Source organism: Parasteatoda tepidariorum, chromosome 9, assembly GCF_982258835.1.
Source record: "Parasteatoda tepidariorum strain Cologne lab strain chromosome 9, Ptep-v5.0, whole genome shotgun sequence".
NCBI lineage: Eukaryota > Metazoa > Arthropoda > Arachnida > Araneae > Theridiidae > Parasteatoda > Parasteatoda tepidariorum.
The window spans coordinates 96,268,023-96,295,261 of NC_141763.1; the positions used below are offsets into that span (position 1 = coordinate 96,268,023).

The 27,239-nt window shown below is 28.5% G+C and overlaps 1 protein-coding gene across 8 annotated transcripts in view; it reads left to right on the forward strand.

Annotated features, from left to right (window-relative positions):
• LOC107447759 (uncharacterized) overlaps window positions 1-27,239 on the forward strand; it is a 37,018-nt gene that overhangs the window by 4,717 nt on the left and 5,062 nt on the right. For 4 of the 8 annotated variants that reach the window (XM_087152440.1, XM_087152442.1, XM_087152441.1 and 1 more), the window contains exons 3-10: window positions 1,981-2,061; window positions 3,940-4,003; window positions 5,395-5,433; window positions 7,310-7,392; window positions 16,496-16,517; window positions 19,253-21,364; window positions 24,633-25,625; window positions 26,719-26,934. In XM_087152440.1, the coding sequence (XP_087008566.1) occupies window positions 1,981-2,061; window positions 3,940-4,003; window positions 5,395-5,433; window positions 7,310-7,392; window positions 16,496-16,517; window positions 19,253-21,364; window positions 24,633-25,625; window positions 26,719-26,934 (3,610 nt within the window). Of the gene's footprint in view, window positions 1-1,980; window positions 2,062-3,939; window positions 4,005-5,394; window positions 5,434-7,309; window positions 7,393-16,495; window positions 16,518-16,674; window positions 16,740-19,252; window positions 21,365-24,632; window positions 25,626-26,718; window positions 26,935-27,239 lie in introns of those variants that run through there. The other 4 variants (XM_016062790.4, XM_071186131.2, XM_071186130.2 and 1 more) reach the window with 2 other exon arrangements.

Here is a 27,239-nt window from a genome sequence, read left to right on the forward strand (position 1 = left end):
AAAAGACTTAAAAAGGAAATCAACTCTAGTAGTAAATTTTAAAAAGTAAAATGGAATTTTTTTTAACTATACTTAGTTAAATGTCGAAAGACGCATTTTCAAAAAATAACACAAATCTCACGAAAATATTGTATTTTTAAAATTTACATGCTTAAACTTACAAGTCACTTGACCACTGTTAACAAAGCATTCATGGATGTTGTCTTCTCAGGGTGTAATATTTCATGGAAGTTGAGTGCTTTTGTGGGAAATAAGTGCCTGTAACACGGACAGCGAACTAATATGTGTATAATTTCTTCCAAGCTCATTTTGGAGAGGAGAAGAAAAAAATTTAGACTTCGTTATTGCCTCGGTTAACAGAAACCTCGGTTAATCGAAGCTCGGTTAATCGAAGCTCGGTTAATCGAGGTTCTACTGTATAAGAAAACTTCAAAGAAAAAAATTTATAAATTTTTGAATTTTGACTAAAAGCTAAGAGTCATTGTATAAACCATTCCAAGGACTGCATGTTAAGCATCCATAATTTATAAATTTGTTTTCATATTTTTGTGATTATTATAAAATTTGTATTATATTTTTATAGCTTTAAATTTTTCTGTTTACCAAAGTTTATTGTATTAGATTTCAATAATAACAAGGTTCCAAATACTTTTTATTTTTGGTTTCACCTAATTATGTTGTTTTTTTTTCTTATTATTGTCAGAATTGGTATGATTTAATTCACCTGATATTTTTTGAAAAAACCATTAATTTAAACAAGCTGTTTTTTGTTTTTTTAATTATAAGGTATAAAATATTTTTTGTATAATTTAGTTAATAGACACATTCTTTAGAGTCTGATTTTATAAAAGTTTAATTTTAGTATTAGTGAAGGTTTTTTACTACGAAATAGTGAAAGAGATATACATGTAAATTATATTTATTTATATTCATATCCCTTTTATTAAAAAAAGCATTGATTTAAATCAACTGATTTTTTAAATTATTAATTAAAGTACAAAATATTTTTTATGCAATATGATTAAAAAATATATTATTTAGGGTGTGATTTTTTTTTTTTTTTTAGTCTTATTTCATAATGACAAGAAATATTAAGAAGGATATGCTTTTAAATTATTATATTTCAAAATAGACTTCTAAAAAAATACGACTAAATATAGATAAGAGTGTTATGAAACTTTTAAATCATAATTTTCTATTATTAAATTTATACTAAATACTTTGCATGCAAAAAAAGAAACATTTTTATAATTTTATACTTCTTGAAATTCTATGCCTTGGAAACTTATTAATGATGTAGTTTCTCTATATTAACCGTAGTAACTTAAAATTAAAAAAAATTTCAGTTATATTTTCTGATCTAAGCTAATTTACTCTTCATTTGTAATCTAATTGATAAATAGTTTAATATTCATTAGCAAGTTAGCTTGAAAAACATAACTATGATCTTATTATTCAATGAATAGTTTTAAATAATTATTTTAACCATTTTGGTAAGGAATGATAACTATATTAGCTATAATATTGTTTTAAAATAATTATTAAGTACCATAAATATATCTTATCAAATGTTTTGGCTGGTAAATTTAAAAAAAAAAAAATGAAATCAAAAAATGTAATTTTAGTAAAAGAATCTTTTTAAATCAAATAAATACAATTAAATGAAAATCATAATTTTTTGCAACTATTTTTTTTTTTCAATCTGTGTAGATATATAAGCTTTGTATTGTGTTCTTTTGTGTTTGATTTTGCTAAATATGTCTCTTAAAATAAAAGTTCAACTGCAAAAAAAAAGAAAAGAAGAAGAACAGTTTTATGCATTGACTTTTTTACAACTTTAACATAAAACAAACACTTTCATCCTTAAATGATCCAGTTCAAATATATCCTAGATCGATTTTAATTATTTTCATTAGACATGTGATTATTTAATTGTTTCTGTTCAATATTTTGTTAGAATTAATTGTTATTATTCATTAGGATTCCAAATGTCTGATGGAAAAACTGCAAGAAAATAAACAAGAATCAAATAGTTTAAAACAGAAAATTTATCATTTGGAGGTATTTTATTTTCTATTTGAATTTATTACTTACATTTCTGAATTGTTTTAAAGTTCATATTTTTTAAATATGATTTTGAAGCTATTTCCACATTTTATGAATACTAATCCATCTTTTTCATAACCAATCAAAAAGATTGGTAGTTTTTTTTTTTTTTTTTCTTTCACTGAAAAATATGATTGTTGTAAAGTGAAATAATTTTTTATGATTGTAATTTAGCTCTTTATTGTTTTGCACAAGTGTCCATTTTTAATGTAATTAAATAATATTGTATTTAAATATAATTTGTAAACCTAATTGAAAAATTGATAAGTTTTATCTTTGTAATTAAAGAAGGATATTTTAAAGAAAAGAAGAAGATGGCTTTTTAAAACTCATAATTTTGACATGCTATATTTCCAGTTTTTACACTTTAATCAAAGTACATAAAAGCAGTATATTTAAGCGACTAAAATATTGCAGAGCAAAAGTGTGTATAACAATGTGTAAAATGAGATGCCTAATTTTTACTTTATTGTGATAATGTTTCACAGTCTTCTATGAAGTCTTTATTTTAACATTGAGGAATAGTAATCTTAAATTGCATTTCACTGATATTTGAAACAGAATACTGAACAGACAGATAGAAATTTAAATTGCTTTTAAAACAAACAGCTTTCTTGGGTGAAAAAACAGCAAGCAAAGTAACATAAGCATGTTCAGTACTCAAAATTTTGACCAGTGATTTAAATTGCAATTTAAATCATGTTTTTTATTTTCTAAATCATTGATTTAAATCATCTGATTTTTTTATTTTTAGAAATCATTGATTTAAGTCAAAAATATTCTTCAAAATAATTTATAAATATACTCCTTAGGATCTGATTTCATTGATTTTAAAAGTTATATCTGAAGTTAGTTGCAAATTATTATTTGGTGTTCAAAATGACTAATAGATTGAAAAAAGTACAAAAAAAAGAGACTTCATGTGGATCAATTTGTTGCTTTCACGTTTTTTCCATAAAAAAAATAGTTTCTAGTTTGATAAGCATGTTAAAATTGTACCCATTTTATGTTTATTTAGATACAAGTAGATTACTTTATAAAGCTTATTAAATCTGAAGTTTATAATAATAAAAAAGTCTTGTTCAGAGTATTTTTTAAAAAAAAATTTTTTTAATGTTTCTTGTTATATGTTAATTTATTCTTTATTTGATGACTAACTGACAAAATGGGCTTTTATCTTTCCAAGTTCATGAGAGTGTTGGGCTTGAACAAAAATAACAATGATTTTATTTATTGTGAGATTAATTGAACGATTATTTCATAATAATTTTAACTCTAAATTACAAGTATTTTAATTAAGATATTTTTCAAAATAATATTTAGCGTTATTAGTACAATTTGCATGAGTTGTAATTGGTAAATGTAAAACAAAATAATAATTTTGAAATCTGATTTAAATTTTTTTTAAAATGTCTGAACTGAATAAACATAAACATCTGGGCACAATGTTTTCCCAAAATACTCATATATGTTTAACAACAATATTGATAGTTTTTTTATTTATTTAGGAAAACTATTTTAGGTGTTCAATTTTCTGTTACATTTTGTTTAGCTATGCAAAATCTATGATACTTGGAAACTTGAAATTATAAAAATGGGCTGGGAGTAAGATGTAAATAAATATTTTAGCATTCCTTGAATGGTTAAAAAAATAATTAATTTGTGATTTGAAGTAAAAATTACTACATGGACCACTCTGTCGAATTTAAGACAACCATGTACTGCGATTTGCAATTATAAAAAATTAAACTGTTTTGAATTTTATGTATGAGCTTTTCATGACTTAGATTTGTAATAAAATTAATTTATGTGATTTTTTTTTATTCATTATAGAATGTTCTTGAAGCTTTAAAAGGTATTGTTAGTGCCCAAAAGGAAGATGATAATCTGAACAGACGGTAAGTTTTCTACAATATTTAATAGACCACTGTAGCACCAAAACAATTTGGGCTCTCATTGAACCAATATTCAGGAATCTTGGCTTAATAAGGGTTCAAAAAGCCTTTATTTTCCGATATTAGCCCTATATAGAACTGTCTGATTCACCCTATATTTTACAGCCATTTATTTCGCAACCAATATCAGCCCTATATAGAATTGTCCGATTTACCCGATATATTATATTCATTATTCAGCCCCTATAGGTCGATATTGGCCCTATATAGTACCAATATTAAAAATTCTAGCCATCCCAATATTGGTTCCTCAGTGCATGTTCATATAGGATCCCTATTAAGCCAATTTTGAGCCCTACTAAGGTCAAGGTAAAGTTGTTGGTAGGGCACTTGTATTTCTAATCTATTAAGATTGTATTTTCTGGGACAAAAGATTGAATTTATCAGAAATAAAATTTATAAGTGTTAGGAATTGAATTTCGTGTATCTGATTTCTTAACTTAAAATAGTTTCTGCACTACTTATTAACATGTTTAAGGTTTATTCCTTAGAACCGTAGCAATTACATCTTAGTACACAAAAATCTAATCTTAGATCAAATGGTATTTCATTGTTATATATTTTAAATATTATCCTAGTTGGCAAGGCCCTGGACATCCATTAGTGAGAATGTAAGTTCGAATCCAGCTGGCTGAGGACTCCCCGTGAAGTAAATGGTGACTGGTGCCTGTTGCAACTGTCAAGTCACTAAGTCCTCCATGTTCCCATAACAAATCAATACCTCTTGGGGTACTGAATTGGAGGTTGATTGTTCTCTGGTTCAGGTCAAAATTATGATCATTGGATGGATGTGTGAATGGGTCTGCCCTGTAAACAGCTGTGGCAAAATTCAATTTCTTGGGCCATCACTTGAAAACAAGAACAATCACACCCCTTCTGCCTTAATGGTGGAAGACAACAACAATGTTATCCTATTTTAATTTGGATTTTCTGATAATGTAGAATATGTTAATTAATTGAAGTCAACTCTAATTAAATGTTAATCAACTCTAAAAAATTATATTATTTAATTTAAAAAATATTGATTTAAAAATTCATCGAATATTTTATTATGATATTAGTACTACACTTAGTTAAATGCTCTAAAAGAATGTTCATAAGTTTTTTAATTTTTTTTTCAAATTTTACAAATTGTTGTAGATTTTATTTAAAAAAGCAAAGTTATAAAAAATTTTATTGCTGAACAAAAATATGTTATTTTAGTTTCATTCTGCTATATAAACAAAGCTGCAATTTTTTCTTTTGTTACATATTCTATTCTAAATTGTTCAATTATTTTATTTGTGCAATTACTGCTATAACTTATTTATGGATATTTTTGTTTTCAATTTTTGCAGGCAAGGGGTTGAACACCAAGTATCGTCCAATCAAGGTAAATGTTCAGTTTCTTCTTCTTTGTCCTTTCTTTGAAAATTTTTTTATCTGGGTTTAAAACTGAAAAAGTTGACATATTGATATTCATATCTTTAATTTTTTTTTTAATTATTGAATTAAAATGATAAAAAATAGAATAAAACTATAGAAATGGCGAGGAGTTGTCTATTTGTTTAAGAGTTTGTCTTTTAAATAGCTTACAGATTTATAATGTTGCAAAATTTTCATGGAATTCCGCAATCTTAAATTCATATTTTTAAACTTTCGCTAATTTGACGAGACGCTTACATATAGGTGATTCTTCCGCCAATTGATTATTTTGGTTAAGTGAATTTTTGCCATTTTGAATATTTGGAACTGCACCAAATCTAATTCGCATGGTTTGAATTTCAAACATAGATTTTCGTATTTAATTTAAAAGTTTTGCATTGCGATTCATATCCACTTGGTTTAAAAATCATGACTTGTATTCACGGGATTTAAAAATCCAATGTCACGATTTTAAATTCCAATAGCGTTATTCATATTTATGCGATTTTAAAATCCAATATCATGATTCGGGTTCACAGGATTTTAAAATTCCAACATTGCGGCTCTTGTAAGAACTAAGATTTTTCTTAAATAAGGTACTGTAAAGGTGTGATATTCTTCATTCATAGGCAATTTAATTATAAATATTTTTAAAAAAAATTATGTTAATTTTGAAGCGTGTATATTGATATTTTGCTAGATAAATTTTCAGAGCTTTACACTTTGTGCCACACTTACCCGTGAATATTATTGTGTTTCATTTAGAGCATGATGCTCTTTCTCAGGGTTTGAAATATTATAATCCTAAAATATTTGTATAATTATAGCATACCTGCCATGCCAGGCCACGTCTTCTGTTTTTTAAACGAAGATTCCTGTATTTTTGTATTTTACGACTATCTGCTGTTAACCTGTATATACTCAAATTTCTCCATATTTGTTGGGGGGGGGGAATTTGGTCATATTGCTGATGGCAAAAATACTTCTCTTATTCCTCAACAGATAGTGCACTGCAGTTTGTTGAGTGTTAATAGTTTAAATAACTATAGATAATGGTTCAAATAAATCTTCTTTAGATTGAGATTTATATACATATTTTTTACCTTGTGGTAAATGTAAGTGCTCATATTATTTCCAATTTTGAATTTCTCTTTTTGACTTACCTTTTATGTATGATGTATTTCTATTATGTATGATGTATCAAAACTTTACTTGTAGCCTAAAAAATTTCGCTATTAGTATTTCTGTTATTTTATTTCATTAATGTTGGCAGGTATGTTATAGAATCACTATAATTAAAAAAATTGGTTTGCATTTTGCAGCTCACTTAATTGAAATGCGTAACCTAAATTAGTGATCATTTTTCATTCTCTATTTTAAATATTTGCTAGTTTTTGAAGCTCTTAAAATATTTTATTTCTGTTTATCTCTCTTTTTTTTAAGACTTCATTTTTTAAATTTTTGGTATCCTGGAGATATTTATTAGATTTGCTCATAATCCTTTTTATAATTACTGATATTAGTCTAATTTTTTTTCTCTTAAAGGTGTAATCAGTTCATTAGATTTGCTCAAAATCCTTTTTATAATTACTGATATTAGTCTGATTTTTTTTCTCTTAAAGGTGTAATCAGTTCAGTTTTTTTATTCCATAACAATCATACACTATCTCATATCTATTGATTTCCAATTAATAGTATAAATTATGTACTGTTTTTTTTTATTATTTTTGATGCTATTTGAAATTGATTTTTTTGTTGATTGATTTTTTTATATTGATTTTTTTTAAAAATTGATCTGGCTTAAAACAACTTAAATGTTTCTTTTTTTATGTGTGTGTGTGTAGGCGAGGGTGAAAAGAATCACACTATACCTATATCCAATTTTGAACTTGAAGAGGAAAAAAGTCCGAATGGAAAGAAACGATTGGTAAGGAAAACCTTTATTTAGTTATTTAATTATTTTTATCAATTTAATTATATGTATTTCATTTTAACTGGATGATTGTTCAATGTGCAGTCTAATTTAAAACTTGATATATTACTATTACTATATCAACTATTTTACCTGAGACTAAATGCCGTTTCTGCTGAGGCATTTTCTGTTTTTTTTTTTTTTTTTTTCAAAAGACATTCAAATTTGTTGTAGAATATGAAGAATATGAATGCTATAACAATGTATTTTATGTTAACACAATTTAAAAATCACACATCAAGGTTCATATTTGCACAATTTAAAGGGTCTCACATTGTGATTTTTTTAAATTCATATTCTCACTTTTTATATCAAACATAGTGATTCGTAATTCACACGATTTTAAAATCTCGCATCATGATTTGGCCAAATATATCCATAATTCGAAATCTCCAGTGAAAAAGCTCTTTATTTTTACTGTAACAAAGTGAAGCAAAGCAACTATTTTACCTGAGACTAAATGCCGTTTCTGCTGAGGCATTTTCTGTTCTTTTTTTTTTTTTTTCAAAAGACATTCAAGTTTGTTGTAGAATACCAAATAGAAGCTTTTAGTCCCCAGTTGGTTCCAATCATTAGGTTTACACCCCCTAGAACATGCCCATTGTTTGATTGTAATAAACTCCTTGGTTACTAGATTTCTGATCACTTTTACCTAGCTGTGTTAAATACAGGAGTCAAATTCAAGATTATTAAACAGTAAGGTTTTCTCTTTCTGATGTCTTTTTTTCTATACACTTTTCGAGCTATCAATGATATTCATATAACTAGCAATTCAAGTTTATAATAGAAATTTTTGAATTAAGTAATAGATTCCAAGTTCTAATGTTAAAGATAAAGCAAAGTTTTCCTTCATATTTTCAATGTAAAAATTAGATATACAGTCAAACCCCGCTATAGTGAACCTTCAAAGGACCGAAATTTTTGTTCACTATAACCGGGAGTTCACTATATCCGTTACTCAAGCAATTTAACTAATGGCTCCCAAACTCCTCCCTTTTATTGCACATTATTCAAATAAGTGACTGAAAAATATTATGTAACAGCAAAAAATGCGTTATTTTTCATTACTCTTCGTCTTGCGTGCAACAAAAAATTTGTCATTTTTAGCTGATGAGCAATCCTTAACATCAGATATGGAAACACTTCTTGACTATCAGATAATTTTCCCTGAATTGCTATTATTCCGCTTTTTAAACCTGTCTAACCTGCCATTCGAGCATATAAAAGTAGTCTCATAGCAAATTCATCGACATTTGTCCAGATACTTCGATTGGTGAACCACTTCAGTAATGCTTCTTCAACATCCTTGTGATCTGCTTTTTTCAGCCATCTAAATTTTTTTCATGAGCAGAAATTATTAATTGCCTATTTTTCCATATGTTACATATGTATTTGGATAAATTATATTCCCTGCAAATATCAACTTGATTGCATCCATTTTCAATTTTTTCTGATTATGCCCATCATTTTATCATCAATGGTGAAAGTTTTACGTTTACTGCCCCCCATAGTTAAATTTGAGACACTTGTTTGCAGGTTTTTTTAAACTGAACTGAGAGCAAAAAGGAGTTGAAATGAGAGCCTTCTCAACAAATATTAGTGTCCCACCCTTTGACCAATAAGGAATAATTACTCATTCCCTCTAACAGAAAATGCATATTGATCCCACTGACACTTTACAGGTGCATCATCTGCCTGAGTTGGAAACATCTGCTTGGTTTGCTTAGGGATGGGAAAGTGAGATAAAAGAAGAAAACAAGAAAAAATGCTTATCGCTACATTCCCCTCTATAAATCGTTTTAAAAATCGGTATATGTATTTATTTTGAAGTAGAAATTTCAAAATTAATACAAAAAAAATTAAGAAAAAAAATCAGTTGAAACAGAAAAAAGTTCATTATATCCAACTTCCTCACTTTTTTGGTTCACTATATCCACAAAAAATAGCATTGCACGTGTATAGCAAGGCACGGGACCGAACAATTCGTTCACTATATCCGGGATTTCACTATAAACCGTGTTCACTATAGCGGGGTTTGACTGTATACTTTTTCAGAACTTAACCCGAAACATTGCATGTGAGGTTGGGTTCCGTCCAGAGAAAAATTTATATTTCTCAAGATAGTGGAAGAAACTGAAAATCCTGAAGAAAAAGTAGACCAATTGTAAAATAGAAATTACCAAGATTAGTTAAAATAATTTGTACTAAATTTTGTAGCAGATTGTGCTTTTGTATAACATAATAATTCAATACTGTTATGTTTTTAAATCATTTTAAGACAATTTTTTTCCCCGATAAAATTTACTAAAGTTAAAACTTATTTTTGGTTTAGATTTAATATGTTACTAAATTAAATCTTCCTTGTATTAATTCAAAATTGCTTTAGAATTTTTTCTTCTTATTTCTAAAATCTGTTTGGGTAATAAATATTATAATAACATTGTGTTTGAATCTATTTTTCCGCACTCTTTTTTGGTAAGCTTTAGTTTCGTTATGATAATGACACAAATGTTCTCGAATTCCAAGGGATAAGAACCATTTCGATTTGTGTTAAAATAGCATTCATATTTGTAGCTTTTGTTGATTTTTGTTAAAATTTGAAATAAAGGTTTTGTTTATGAGGAAATTAAATGTAAAATAAATATATAGGCCATTCAATGTATGCGTCAGTGCAACTTGAAAAACCTGGTTCTGGAAGGAAAAGGAATTAGTTATCATTGTTTTCCAAAACAGAAATCACTATCAAAGCATTAGGAGGGGTGTAAAAGATTCATTTAATCCGTAGAACATCACTCATTTTCTCACTATGATACATTTGAAATTTCTAAACCAGGCTCTCCAACAAAATATTCATAAGAAAAGAAAACTGCAAAAGATCATAACAAAAAATTCCTCAATACAGTTTTTTATAAAACCAAAATTAGTTTATTAAGGAATAAAATTTTAGGAATATTTAAGTTTTTTAATACTTTTCTTATGTTTCTACTGTTACTTTTCTTTACTTTAATACTTTTCTTATGTTGGGTTTCTTTTTTTTTCTTTTTTTCTAATTCCATATCAATAACTTATTTTTATTTGCCACCGTGAGTGAGGAATAAAATCTCCCTAGGTTCATTCGTAATTGGATAAGTATTACCATTTTTATTCAATAAATATTTAATATGAGGTGGTTTCGATTTTCAATGTTAAATTGTTTGTAACTTCATTCTTAATGTCAATTTTATCAACTAAACAGTAATTTCATTGTAATACTTTTCTACCGCCTTACAATTTGTACTAACTGTTACATAAGAATCTTTTTGATTTCTTATAAATTTTTTTAGTACTTTTTTAAATGTATTCAATTTTCTTAATTGGATGAATGCTTAATTTAAGTACTGAAAAGATAGCTTTTTTAAAATATGCTTTTAAAATTATAAATCAACATTCTATTCATATATTTTCTCTGTTAACTACAAAAAATAACATTGGTTTGAGTCAAAGTGAAAAAATGTATTTACAGGGTGGCCACCCACCTGGAAAACCTTGAAAACCTGGAATTATCAGGGAATTTTTTTTATACTGGGAAAAATCAGGGAAATATGGATAAAAACCTGGAAAACCTGGGAATTTTAAAGAAAAACTTGAAATTTTTTCTTATATATTTTTTCAATTTCACTAATTTAAATTATTTGGTAATTTTCTTAATTTAAATTGTTTCGTCCATTATACCCACATTTTTTAGACGGAAATGTATCTCCAAACAGTTAAAATATCATCAACTTACTTTGCTTTCATCAAAATTTGCTCCATTATAACCCTGTTAAACTAGAATACAACATAAAATTCTCATATGATTGCTAAGCAAATGTCTTTGATCTCTATGCAGACTGCAATTTAGGAAAGGCAAAGGTTATGGTGGAAGAGGGGGTTAGAATTCGGTTTTTAAATTCTGTCCGTGTTCACACAATGATACAAGTTTGTTCGCAATTGAGAGTGGTAATTTTTTTCTATTTTGACAAATTGAGTCAAAATGTTTTTGTATTTTTAACTTTATTAAATTCTCTAAAAATTATAATTTTATAATAATAGATTTTATATTGCACTCTTTTTCTGAAAGCTTTTGAACTGAAAGAAGTCTGTAAATTATTTTTTCTCAGCAAACCTACCAATCACGCATTTCCCCCCATCACTAACAGCAATGTGTCGACAAATTGTTACAATTCTTGTTACAATGCTAATTTTTTCTATTTCATTTTAACCTTTTATAGTATATTTTTATTTTGAAAAAAGTTTTTTTTAGAACTAACTATATATTAATATCAAATTTTAAGGTTTTGTTAGTAAATATTAGTTTTTTTTATTCAAAATTCGAATTGTATAGTTATCACAGTATGGAAAGTTCGTAAATGTTGCTTGCATTCCAGAGATGATATTTCAAAACTATTCCTCTTTTTATCTAAAAAAGCTGACAATGACTAAGGAATATATAGGAAACATATTAAATGATGTATATACATAAAATAAAATTTTTTTTATTCATATGTGTTTAGCCAGGAGAATGTAAACGAAACTTAGAGTTTTAGTTCTGCACTGTACAAGATTCCAGTTGTTCAAACAAAAACAATTAACTGTGCTAAACTAAAAAACTGTGTTTAGATTGAAATTCTTTAAATGTTTAAATTTCAAATAAGGAAAAAAATCAAAAAAGTATAACTTTTAAGGAATTTTATCTATTTTTTTTCTTCTATAGAGTAGAGAACTAAAAATTAGACAATTTTACATTTCTGACATTTATTTTTTGATAGGTACTGAATCTCTTAAAATAAAAATGCTATTTCAAAATACCATTATTTAAAAATTTGACTTGAGATATTGGTTTAAGGAAAATATGATCAGTGAATTTTATAAGAAGCACTGGTAAGATGAAATACAGTATAATGCAGTGCACAGTACAGCTTTATATTGGAATGTAATTACAGTGATTCACAAAAGTGTTGATACACTTATGACTTTCAATGAAATAAGACTGTCCATTAATTAAAATGAATGTTTCAGAATGTATATTTAATGACAAAAAATGTGTTCTAATCTTAACAAAACTGATATATTTTTAATGACAATATGAAATATTTTAAAAACAAAGGAAAAGTTTATTTTTAAGGAATCAATCATCAAAAAATGACAAAAACTTTATCCCACAAAAGTCATCATACACTTTTAATGAAAAGCATAGTCTATTAGTAAATCTAATTTTTTGTTAAATTAACATTTAGTGGAGTTTCCTTTAGCATCTGCAATAGCTTTTAAAGGTTGAAAATATGTGTTACTAGTTTTTTCTTTTGTCAGGTGAAATTCGTGCAGAATATTTTTTTAAAATTTTTATAGAAACTTTTACAACACTCAATTGCAAATTTATGAATTTTTCCACAAAATTTATAATTTTAATCCCTGATATGAAGTCCTTCTTTTAAGCATTTTATCACATATTGCACAGTTCAATTGAATACAGTAAACTAATTTAACATATTCATTACTGATTTACCTCTTATGAAGACAAATAACCAAATTTGGTCTATTTTATTACGACCACAAGTCATTTTTAAATGATAAAATAAAATATTACGGAGTTAGCAAGCAAAAATTAAAATATAATTTTGTTATTATAGGTTTGATTCTAAATTGCTAATAAAGAAATAAAAAATTAAATGAAAAATAATTAAATAAAAAAAGCAATTGACGATAATTTTAATTCTCTTATCCAAAACATTTAAATGTACGATGACTTTCGTGGGGTAACATTTTTGTTACTATTTGATTAAATAATTAACTTTTGCTTTGTTTTTAAAATATTGCGTGCAGTTTTGCTGAGAATAGATTATACATCTTATCATCAAATACCCATTGTGAAATATTCATTTTAATTATTGAATTTTTACTTCCTATTTCAATATAAGTTATAAGTGAGTGAACACTTTTGGGAGCAACTGTAATTATTAAAAATTATTGATATATAATCACCTGAAACGGTTTTCTTTTCCTTAATGAAAATATATTAAACAATACTTATCCATGGTTTTATTTGTTATTCTGATTTTGTCATTTTGTAGGTACACTTTGAGCAAATGCTACTTAAAGTAACACATTAAATTCAATAAAAACAATATATTCTGCAAGCTGAACATATTATTTTCTCCACGTCTTAATTTTTTAAAAATTAATGTTGTACCAGAACATTAAAAAATAATAAAAAAATATCTTGCAAGAAAATTAATTTTTTTTCAAGATATGTTTAAAAAATGACATTTTGAATAAGATATTTTATAATACAGGCACTTTTCTTGTACACATCCTACACTTTATAAGAAAAAAGGAAAAAAACACAAACCTGGAAATTTTAAGATTTTTACCTGGAAAACCTGGAAAAATCAGGGAAATTTGAAATCTGTTTTGAGTGGCCACCCTGATTTAAATTATACTACTGTTATTTTTTTAATATTATGTTACAGGGGTCTGTCCTGGGCAAATTTACTACCGTTTAGCGGTACCTTCACATATTCACCGTTCAATCAAACAGTACTTTCACAAATTCAACTTTACGAAAAACAGTAGTTTCACAAAATACTTTTTGAGTTAGCAGTAGTAAATTATTGCATGCTATAAATTTGTTTGAATATATATTTGTCTTTTGTTTTATTACTAAAAATCTTCGTCTTTATTTATACTTATTAATATTTAATTTTTGCAACTACTCAGTATTTACCGAGGACAACGTCAAAACTTGTCTGAGTATATTAATATTAAAAACCTGTTATTTTATCTCAGTATACTGTTATCTCAATATGCTAAGTGTGCTTAGTACTTGGTAAAATACTAATTAAAATGATATTGTGTACATGTTGTGTTGATTTTTTAATTTTCACAAATTATTTATAAAGTTTCACATAGTAGATACCTTTTAAAAAAACATCGACAGAACCCTGTGTTATCCAACAATTTATGTTCTATGAAAATTGAAGCTGAATGAATTAATGTTTTTTACATGATTTTGTTTCAAAACTCTTTTTTAATAAACTGAGTTTTCATAAATGAGAATTTAAAGAAGATAAAATCAATTTTTAACAATATTTAAATTATATTGATAGTTTTTTTACTACATATTCTACCCAGATACTATTTATATTTATCATAATGAAGTGACATTAATAAAAACCGTAATATGTAATTATATTTAAATAATTTATGACAGCATTCAAAAGAATTACAATGAATCAAAAATACACCAATCAAATATCTATTGAATATGTGATGCCATGAAACGTGTTAAAGAACCGATTGAAGAAACTTCCTCCAGAATAGCACAACCTTACATGTCTAATGAAAGTAGAAAGGAATTTTCAATGGGGAAGGGAAATTAAGAGCATTTAATGCATCATTTCAACTTGCGTGGCCTCAACCTATATCGTTCAGATAAAAAGATGTTGCCTATTTCATATTTGTTTAGAGAAATACAGTGAATTCGCGATAATTCGAATCTGATGGGACTGACGAAAAACTTCGACATATCGGAAGTTCGACTTACCGTTAGTTTCGGTTTGGACTTTCAAAATATTGTCGGATTATTTAATAAATGCTTATCAATTACAAATTTTCCAAATGCTTACAATATTTAAGATCATTTTTCTGACAGGGCATTTACGATAAGACTGTTTAAGCACTTTATGATACCCTGGTCTATCGGCTGCAACTTTGCTGTTGTGTTTGGCGGGAGAAACCGCAAGTTTACTGCTTTCAAATTAGGTAGATCACTATGCGCTGTGCATTTATACATAAAGAGTATCACTTTTCTTTTTTTAGCGAAGAATTTCCGATCCAATTTTCTTACATAGTCTTCAAATAAAACTGATGTCATCCAAAACTTTTTGTTAGACTTGTAATCCAAAGGATACGTTTTTACATTCTTGAAACATCGGGGATTTCGGTATTTTCCGATAACAAGTAAGGGCAATTTCTCTGTCCGAGACGCATTTCCTTCAACTAGGACAGTCAAATGTTTCTTGCTCATTTTACCCCCTAAGCAGTTTTTATCCTTAAACATCATAGTCTTATTTGAAAGACATTTAAAAAATAAACCCATTTCATCAATATTGAAAGCATCATTTTAACTGTATGCTTGAAGTAAATTTGGTAACGTTTCATTTAACCACTGTTCACATACTTCAAGAGGGACAGCTTTAGCTTCTCCATGAAGAGTGCGAAAGACGTTGTGTGTGTTTGTTGCAAAGGAAGGGGCAAGATATCAACTCCTAGGTTTTTTTTCTTGCTTTAAAAGATCCAAAAAAAATCGAGTTAACGGGAGTAAAATTCGAGTAATCGAGAATAATTAACACGAAATTGAAGATAAAATGGTCGGGCCCTCATAAAAAAATCGAGTTATAGTAAGATTCGAGTTATCGAACTTCGAGTTATAGCGAATTGACTGTATCAGTCTTTTTGTGTATGCACATAAAGAGTTAGTTTTTATATAAAGCTTGTTTTGATTCTGATCATTAATGTACTCATAACTATAGACTAATGTGATGTATATAATGAAAAGTCATTTCAATTATAGATACTTCTTGTTTGATTAAATCAAAATAAGATTAGTTTTTCTCTCTGTACTTTACTTGCCTATTATTTATTTTATTTACTATCAATCAAGTAAACGCTAAAAAATAGTATGACTGGAAAAAAAATGATTTGACTGTTTTCAATGTGTCTAGTAAATTCTAATTTTGTAGCTCATAATTTATTTTGCAAGTGAAGAAAAAATCACTAATGCTATTTTGGGGTGATTAATATAAATAATTTTTTTTTCTTAAAATAAGGCATATATGTGGAACATAAATTTCTTTCATTTGAACTAAAGGTTTCTTTTTGTAGTTGAAAATTAATTTTGAAAATTGTCTCCATTATGATTTTTAAAAAAATATCAATATAGGTCTATACATTACTAGTTTTATCTTATTTTAAAAATACTTTCTTTGATTTGTAAAACTCATTTGTCATAAATTAAAACTTTTTATATTTTCTATTTCAGGTGCTTGTTTTTGAAGAGAAATGTAAGTTACACAGTTAAGATCAAGTTTTGTATTGTAGTTTTTTTTCCTGTAATAGACAAATCTTTTCATATTAATTTATTTCTCCTGTAGGTCTTATATTATATAATAGATGATCCAGTATGGTATAGCTTCTGGTTTATGAGAACTCAATCATGTTTGCTGAAATGGTGATCTAGTAGCATGAGCTGCTCAAACTGTTTCGGCGGTGATAGTGAGTCCGAGGTAAGACATTCAGGTCGGCATAGCACTCTTTCCGATCTGTCCTCGTGATTCCTGAAAACCGATTGTTTAAAAAATCACTTTTATACAGTTACAGTAAAACCTCACTGATTGAAAAACTTTGTACACATTGTTTTGATTTGAGATATAGTTACAAAAGTATTTATTCTAAATGTCTGTTCATCACATAAGATCAACTATTAAAGGTACAACAAATATGAACAACATTTTGAATTATTTGTCAAAAGTAAATCAGACAATATAACTGCAAAATCACTCGATGAGATTATTGGTTAAAATCAGGGTTGGAGTTTTTGCCGGCAAAAAGGGGTTTTTGCCAGGACAGTGGCAAAAACCTGGTAAAAACCGGCAAAAACTGGTAAAAACCGGCAAAAACCAAATTATCTAAATTGCTGATTAAATATTATTACAAAATACTTGAAACAAATTTAAATCAGTCATAAGGAATAATAATTTTGATACATTACAGGAAAAAATTATTTTTAACATATTAATAATTAATATACCTAAGGGTAATAATTTTTAAAAGATTGAAAGTTTTTGATCTCTTTTCATTTTAGAATCCTAAAATAAATGTTTTTTTACAAATAAATATTATTATTTGTATAATACTATTATTTGTTATAAAAAATTATTATTTGTACAATAATTAACTACACATGTTGATAGATATTTTATGCTTTAAATTATATTTGTATTAATTTAAAAATAAGTTCATTTCACTGGAAAAAAGAGAATAATCACAAATTTTCTAATCAATAATGTTTTAAACTACTAAAATGATACATTATCATTTAATTATGGAATAATAGTTTTGTTAATTTTTTTGTAATTATTTATATTCATAGTATATATTTCAATTTTAGGAATAATTTTGTATCAAAAATGTGTTTTTGTCCTCTCATCTTGGAAAATATAGGTTTTTGCCACTTTTTGCCACTTTGCTTGGCAAAAACCTGTTTTTGCCAGGACGGTTTTTACCGGTATTTACCATGGTTTTTTCCACCTGCGGCAAAATCTTGCCAACCCTGTTAGAAACAATAAAGTAGGTAATGTAGTCTTTATTATGAGCAGGGTTGGAGTTTTTGCCGGCAAAAAGGGGTTTTTGCCAGGACAGTGGCAAAAACCTGGTAAAAACCGGCAAAAACTGGTAAAAACCGGCAAAAACCAAATTATCTAAATTGCTGATTAAATATTATTACAAAATACTTGAAACAAATTTAAATCAATCATAAGGAATAATAATTTTGATACATTACATGAAAAAATTATTTTTAACATATTAATAATTAATATAATGGTAATAATTTTTAAAAGATTGAAAGTTTGTGATCTCTTTTCATTTTAGAATCCTAAAATAAATGTTTTTTTACAAATAAATAAATATTATTTTTTGCATAATATTATTTATTATAAAAAATTATTATTTGTACAATAATTAACTACACATATTGATAGATATTTTATGTTTTAAATTATAGTTATATTAATTTAAAATAAGTTCATTTCACTGGAAAAAAAAGAATAATCACAAATTTTCCAATCAATAATGTTTTAAACTACTAAAATGATATATTATTACATTATCATTTAATTATGGAATAATAATTTTGTTAATTTTTTTGTAATTATTTATATTTATAGTATATATTTCAATTTTAGGAATAATTTTGTATCAAAAATGTGTTTTTGTCCTCTCATCTTGGAAAATATAGGTTTTTGCCACTTTTTGCCAATTTGCTTGGCAAAAACCTGTTTTTGCCAGGACGGTTTTTACCGGTATTTACCATGGTTTTTTCCACCTGTGGCAAAATCTTGCCAACCCTGGTTAAAATTGTTTCATATAAAAAATTTTAAATGCCTGCTTTAAATATTACATTGTACTGTTCCACAGAAAATTATTCATCCAAGCTAGTTGTGTCTCAATTAAGATGTAAAAAATATATGCATAGAAATTAATCTGTTTGATATATTGAGAAAAATAATTACCTCTGAATTCAATTTTACTATAAGATGTTAAAACGTCCTCTCAAACCCCAATTTATTTATGTTTAAATGTATATGAAAAACAGTCTGTGTGTTAAAATTTTAAAAAAAATAATAATAGTAAATTTTTTCATGCAGTGCCTGGACAAGGTATCTTTATCGAAAGTAATTTCAATTTTATTGCTCTTACAATTTATTTTTGTATTCTCAGTATGTATTTTAATGTTATATGACCATGTATTTTTTGTGAAAACAAATAAGGTTTTAAAAACTGATAGCTATAACACTGTTAGGCAAACAACAATATCACAATTTCCTCTCTAAGCATATTGCAACTCATCTGAAACAAGGTTGCAACAGGTAAATGATTTTTTTTTTTTTTAAGTAAATTATGCTGAAAAAGCAAATTTTGCTAGTTTCATAATTACTGCATAAAAATTTATGATATTAAAAAAATTTTTTTGTGATTTAAGTTATTTGCTATGTTTATAAATCTATGAATTATTTAGGTATACTTCCTGAAGTTCCTCAAGATGATAAATTCAAAGAGAATGACTCCAAAGATGATGAAGAAAGCACAGCCTTCCAACCTATTGTGTTAAATGAAAAATATCAGAAGACTGACTGCATATCTAATCACTCAGATAGCAATCCCAGTAATATGTGCAATTCAAAAAAGCTGATACGGTCAACAAAATCTATTTCTTTGAAAAGGAAGGGAGAGTTTTCCCCCCACAAAAAGTCAAAATTTAAAAAGTTATTCAACATTGTCGAAGTAAAGGGATCCTCTTCGTCGCAAGAATCTTCTTTCAGGGAAAAGTCGGGTATTTCTGATAGAAATGAAGAAAGAGGCAAATTATTTAAAGAAATGATTAACGATACTAATCAATACATTTCAAATTATACTAAAAAGGATGAACCACCCGTGAGAAGTTCTGCTAATACATTTTACAAACCTCCTGGTGGAAACGAATATGAGAAAAAAAGATTAGGTTTAAAGTCATCCCGTTATAATGTTAATAGTAATAGAAATGATGTCTTCTATTTCAAGAATATTACCCAAAAAATTTTGAAACTGCCAGGGAACTATGAATCTAACTGTAACAGTATAAAAACATTATCAACTAATTTTTCTGAATTAGTTAAAGAAATGAAGAAAGAATATAAAGCATCGTTCTGCTCATCTGGTAAAACTTTTCTTCCAAAAGAATTGCTGACATCAGAGGAAATTTCAGAACTTCCAAACTTTTCAATGAGGAAATCGAATGATTGTAACCCCAATTTGCATGAAAATGGGTTGAGCTCATCACTTTTTAAAAGAAGCCCTCAAATTAATGAAAAAAGAAATCATAAATGCTTTTTCACAAAAAACCCTGTCTCTTCACAATCGTCAGGTTTAAAAAACAATAACAGGTTATGCTTACTTTCAGATGACTCTAATGATAAAAATATTTTCTCAAATGCAGAAAAATTGATTGAAAAGAAAGACAATTTACTTGAGCCTGAGCAAAAAGATCTGCATCAACTAAGTCAAAAAAATAATAATTTAAGAATAAATTCTAAATTCAAATTAACAACTAATATTGATAAAACTGAAGAAAGCAAAGTAAATATGATAAAGTCAGTTCAATTAAAAACACCATATTTTGCTAAACCGGATAAGGACTCAAACAGTTTACATAAATCAGACTCTTTAAATCATCAAAATATTTCTGAAATTTTGTCCAAGCCATTCGTCCCTGTGAGAAGAAGTAGTCGAACTAAGTCTAAACCACCCAAAGCCAAAGATGAAGTAAAGAATTTACTTAGCCGTGAAACTTTTGGTTATAACTTTAATAGATTAAAAACTGATTCTTCTACATGTTCTGCAGAACTTATTAAAAAAATGAATCAGTACCAAGCATCTGTCCGTACCTCTGCTACATTTCAAATAAATGACTCTGCGATATCTCAGATGAACATCCATAATGTATCCTTGAATTCCCCATTAAAGAAATCGGACATTCTTAAAAAGTTTCGATCCTCTTTGCAGAAAAGTAAATTGGTTGACACAGCTAGCTCTTTTGAAACAAATGATGAACTCGATATTTCCACCATAACTGAAACAAATATTAAATTTAAATCTTCGTCAGAAATGAACTCTAGGTTCAACAAACTATTTTCCGAGGAAAGTAATGCTGATAAAAATACTGGTTTATATTCAGCTAATCCTAATGTTAGAGTGAAAAATAATATTCTGAAGCCTGGAGCGAATCCTATTCTTGACACACAGAGTAATATATCATCTATACCTTCACTTAGAGAATTTGAGCATCCATGTAGATCAAAATCAAATTCTGAAAGCAAATCCAATTTTAATGAAATGTTGAAGGAAAAAACAAAACTCCCTTTTTGCTCATCAGGTTCAACTAATAACGCTGCTGTAGAAATTAATGATTTGGAGACTGGATCACACGTAAGCTCAAATTCTAAAAGTTTATTCGATACTGGACTCATGGAAGCATTTATTGACTCAACAGATGAAGAGGTTGCTATGGATATTGAGGCACAGTCTTCAACAATACCTGAGATTTCAGAAACTTGTTTCCTGAATGAAAAAATCACTTCACATTTAAACAAACGTAGGTACCATTTAATTTTTTTAGTGTTAATTAATAATGTCAAGTTAATTTTTTATGTGAAAAAATTTTTTTAATATAAAATTAGTTGATAAAAACTGTTGCACTCTTCAGGGGTCTGTTTGGAAGAAATTTGGGCCTGTTAATGGACCCTTCACAAAATATCTTTTCATAAAAACGAACCAGTCATAAAATATTTTAACTTAAAAACAGACTCTTCTCAAAATAATTTATCTTTTAATTGAATCCTTCACAAATTTATCTTCATTATTGTTTTGTTAATCAAATAAACCTTTCCTGGGGGGGGGAGAAAGACGGTTGTAAATGAACTTAAGTTTTGTCTTCGGTCGATGCTTCTTTCTGATTCTTTTAACCAGCTGTCCTTTTTTCTCATCCCACCATCTCCTCCTCCACTGTTCTCTTCCAGACTGCTCGGAGGCTGATGACGTCATTGGTCGGTGCTCTGGCTTTGCATGTGGCAGGAAGAGAGAAAAGTTCAGCTTCTCTGCAGATAACATTTATTTCGTCTCATAAAAGTTTGTTGCTGGTCGCATCAAGTTTTATTTATTTCACAAACATGTTTTCTTGCTAGTTAGAGCATTGTTTGGTTTTCTCACGTGTTTCCATTTCAAATCATGAAGTATACACATCAGAATTGCGGCATTAGAAATACTGACTATTACATAAAGAAAGTGAAACCGACCGATGCTACAAGGTGTCTTGCTATTAAATCTTTTTTTAAAGCAAACGGACCGTCGAGTATTGAGCTAGAGCAACCACCACCGATTATTGAGCGAGAGCAATCGCCGCTGAATACAGAACTAGATCAACCACCACCGATTATAGAATGAGAGCAATCGCCGCCAAATACCAAACTAGATCAACCACAGCCGATTTTTGAACGAGAGCAATCCCCGCCGAATATTGAACTAGATCAACCACAACCAATTATAGGGTGAGAGCAATCCCCGCCGAATATTGAACTAGGTCAACTATAGCCCCCAAATACCGAAGAGTACTTGCCGTCGACTAGTGAGCCAAAAAGATTGGTGCCGAAAATTGCACGAGAAAAGTTACCTCTGAATATTGTGCGTTATGAAAAACTTTATAACTGGCTCTATTACAGTATCTCAGCTAAAGGATTTTTGTGTAAAATATGTTCTGTTATTTATCAAAATGAAACTTGGATTTACCTAGCTGTAAAATTTGGCGATCATCCAAGTAGAGTTATTAATAAACATCCAGACAGTTCCAAACATTTTTCAGCAATAGCAACTGGAAAAAATACTCCAAGAAAATCGTTACATGAATCATTTATTGAAGGAGCAGAAATAATTTCTGAAAGAAACAAAGAGGCTAACAGAAAACTTGTCACTGAGTACATAAAAATAGTTTATTTTATGGTATAGAAACAATGGGCCGTAACAGAAAATTTTGTTTCTTTGGTGAAGTTTATTGGATAAGATCTGGGTGATTCAGACATTCATTCCATCCTATTTAAGTGCATGTGGCAAGAATGCAACATATTTGTCGAATGTTTCTGTTGATAATATTGTTGGTGCAATTTCTCTCTATCTTGAGCAAATTACTAGTACGAATTTAAAAGTAGTAGACTCCTTTACATTAGCAGATGAATCACAATGGGGGCAACTTGGTTTAATAGCCTACTATAAATTAAAAGGAGTCCCGATGGTCAAAGAAGAATATCTTGGGGTGATAAACCTGGCTTCAACTTATGCTGAATCAATAACCAGTGCAATAGAGAAATTTATGATGGTAAAAGGAATAAATATGGCAAATGTTTTTTGTTTTTTGTTTTTTTTGTGGTATTAGATGGAGCAAATGTTATGAGTGGAGAATTATCTGGGGTTCAGACATATGTCCTCACATTCTATATACAGAAACCATAGATTGGCTCTAATTTCTGCACATCTGTTTAAGAAGCATGCAATTTTACAAGATGTCTATTCCCTGCTAATTAGTTTATGGAAACTTTTCCAGTGTAGTAAATGGTGACTGATGCACATTAAATCTGTCGAGTCTCAAAGTCCATGTTCCCATAACAAATCATGCCTCTGGGGGTACTGATCCAGGAATTTCCTTGTCTTCTGGATTGGTTCAAAGTTACAAGGGTACGGAGTTGAACATAAGTAGTCGTAAACCCAAAAATTGGGTCGGCAGTTCAATGACTTATAAAATTCCTTCAAAATTGTCACTCATAATTTTTTTAAAAAAATTTTTACTATTTTTTTTAAAAGTTGAATTTCATAAAAAGGTGAATCTTTTTTTTTTTTTTTTTAAAAAACCTAAATGGAGTAAGGAGAAGGATAAAGTTTTGTGTGGAGGATTTAAAGAAGGGAATTGCAGTGCTAACCTTCGTTTATAGCTTTTGATTATAGATTAATCACATAGTTATGAGTTCGTTAATATGGTTTGTAGTCGTAAACTCAAAATTGAGTCCGCTGTTCAATGACGGTTAGAATATAGTTCTACTAGAGCCGCGATGGCTCGGGTTGATAGATCGTTCGCCTTCCAATGAGGTGAAGCGGGTTCGATCCCAGCTATGGCTGGTTGATAAGAATTCCGCATCCGGCTTGCACCAACCACAGCTTGTCTGCCTCAACAGCTGACAAACGCCAGTTCTTCCCATCCATGGCAACCCCCTTCCAATTTCCAATCTTTAGGGTTTCCGGTCATTTTCAATGAGATTGAACCATCTGGTAGGGGACCTCTGGGACGTAACCCCTCGAGGGGCTCTCAAAGGTGACAATTCTTGTTTGCTATTTTCAGGGCTTCTCTATAGATGGCCCAGCCATCTAAGCCTATTACTGCAGATTATTTGGGGTCATTTGGATAAAATGAAGCCGGTATATGCACATTGTTGAGTTTTTTAAATTGGGGGTCTTTTACAGGTTGGGGTAGCTGGTCCCACGCCCCTCCTTTTAAGACATGCATGAGCTACATTGGGACTATTCTGCCACACCCAGTAATCACATAGGTGAAATTATCATTCACACTTAGCATATATGTGTAGTTTATCTCATGAGCATGAAGATTGTACCATAGTAACAGTAACTTCTAGTAAGTTACGAATCGATCATTAGATCAAACTTTACTCTGGGAGTTCTTTTTCTTACTTTTAACTTTTCCTCCAGAGGTGGACACCTACCTAGAAATAAGCCTTAACTGTAATTATTTTTCTTTCTCTGTACACTGTTCATGTATACATGTTAGTTTATTTAGTATTAAAGTAGTAGTTATTGTTTTACAGATGCCTTGAGCAGTTTACCTCAGCAGTATCATTCTCTTCCGAAGCTCAAATGTAAATGGCCAAAGATTGTTATAGTAGACTGTTTGAAACAAAATGCAAAAAATTTAGCAGATGGTGTAGTGTCGCATGATGTTGAAAAAAAGAATGACTGTGTTGCTTCTGGTGAAAGCCAATGTCTCTTGATGAAATGCAAACCTTTAAAAATAATTTTAGAAGATTGCATAGAAAAAAACACAAAACAAGTAAGACCTGATATCAACATCTCTCTTTGTGAAAATGAAACTGTTAAAATGATACCAACCTCAACCAATGCTTTTGAAACTAAAACAACCGAAACAGTAAAACTTAGTAAAGATCCAACACTTGGAAATTTGAGTGTTAAAACAAATACTAACAAATACATGGCAGTAAAGAAGAGATACATTGACTATCATCGTCTAAATAAGTTGGCGAGTATTTCACCGCTACTTTCTGGTGTATTTTCTGATCTCGAGAGAAGGGTTTTGACTAAAGATAATTTAAATTATTACTCGCAGATCCTGTTTGATATACTCATTGATGAAAAACTCATTACTAAAAGTAGTGAGATAATATATTATGTCTTGAAATTCCTTTCCCTTGTGAATAAAAATCCAATTCGTTTTTTCAATGAAACACGTGATCCCGCCATATTTCTACCTCCAGTAGAAAGGTGTATTGTATTAGTTATACAAAAGATAAATTCCAGTACATTATCTCATTCTAAAGGATTTTTAAATTCCATCACTGTAAATATTCATCAACTCTTACTTGGAATGAACTCTTTAACACTGAAAGGTTGTTGTGCTCTGAGTAGAGTTTATGCTCAGATATGTAAATCAGAAGGAAAGGAAATGATGGCTTTAACGCTGTGTTGTGATTTGTTAAAGACTTTGCATAAATTTTCTCCAATGATAATCGCCTGCATTGCTGGAGTCTGGCCTGGTCTGTTTGAAGTACCTTATAATGCATCTGGTATGTTACTTTTTAGTTATCTAGCTTATTTTCATTTAATTTATATGAGCAAATTTGATAAATTATGATTGAACATCAGTTTAGTAAAACTTAATGCTTAAATTTTTTTATATCAACCTTTAGTGTTCTTCAGATTCTAAATCTGATTTTCAAATTAAAAATATGTTTAAATTTTGTAAAATATAACTTTATTACTGATTATCAGTGATATAAATCGAGTTACGTTAGGCTTAATAATTTGTGTAAAAGCTGATTTTAAAGGCACATATGCAATATGGTCATTAAAAAGATTTTCCTAAAAATAATTTAAGACAACGAAGAATTTCTTGAAAAGCTATGTAATATTTTAGCGTGTTTACATGCATTTTGAAACTTTATATTTTTGAGATCCTTATTTTATCAGTAGTTTATCAAACAATACTAAAAAAAAAAGTTTTTTGAGAAAACTTGAAGTAGTTCAACTTTCCATCCATAATTTTTCTCTATGTTCATAAGTAAGTAAGGTTTGAGATTTTCCACTAATTCAGAGAATTCTGCATATTCTCAAAACCATCGCTTCACTGTTCTAAATTGGAATTTCCGACAACTTTTTCCCCACTAATCTCTTTCAACTTTAATTTGAATTTTTCTTCTCTGCTTTCTTGAAATTGAGAGTCTTCATCTATGCTTTTCTGATTTGGGGAAAGAATGCATAGAGAGGTTTTCTGTTGCACTCTCCTCCTCTTATCTTACCAGTCCCTTGTGCTTTTCACCTTGCCAATTTTTAAGTGCCATTGACCCGGAAAAAGAAAAAAAGTTCTTAGTGGCAAAAAATAAAATGTTCAACCTCCAAAACAAAAAAGGGATTACCGCATAGGCCACCATGGTAGATGAGAACTCATACCAAAATTGAATGTCTTAAATCAATAGCGCCAGGAAATTTTAAGAACTAGCACATGTATGCCGACTAAATCTCATCACTATTTTCATGCAAACTCCTATTTTCATTTATAATTTTTAAATTTGTAAGTGCTTAATCAATTTGAACTACGTACTATTTTTTTTTTCTTCATTGATTGGTAGTTGTTATAAATGAAATTATTTTTCTTTGTAGATGAGGAAGTCATTTTCCATTCAGCTATAGCTCTGGGCTCTCAAAAGTGCCCCAACATCAAATCTAAAAAACTGAGATCGAAATTTCAAATGTATCCTTCTCAATTTAAAGTGTCAAGTGACATTCTGGGAGAATTTATGTCAGTTTCTCCTTTAGAACCTACAGAAGAAATTGTTGATGTATTGATGGATGCTATTTCAAAAAGATGTATGAAAGGTAAGCTCTAATGAACCCTTATTCAAATTATAAAAATATTTATATTATGCATAATGGATAGTTTGTGTTAATTTCACTGCAAAGCATTTTATAGTGGACAAGCTTTAGGACACTGTGGTCAAATTTACTGTAAAAAAGCATGGCTTTTGTAATCTTATCCGGTACTTTTTAATTTCTCTGGTGCTGGCGATTAAGTTGCCTATGCTAAGTCATTAAGCGCAAGTAAATCTCTTTTTTTTTTATATATATATATATTAAATTTTTAATGTGACAGCTATTTTTTTTTTCAATAAATAAATAAAATA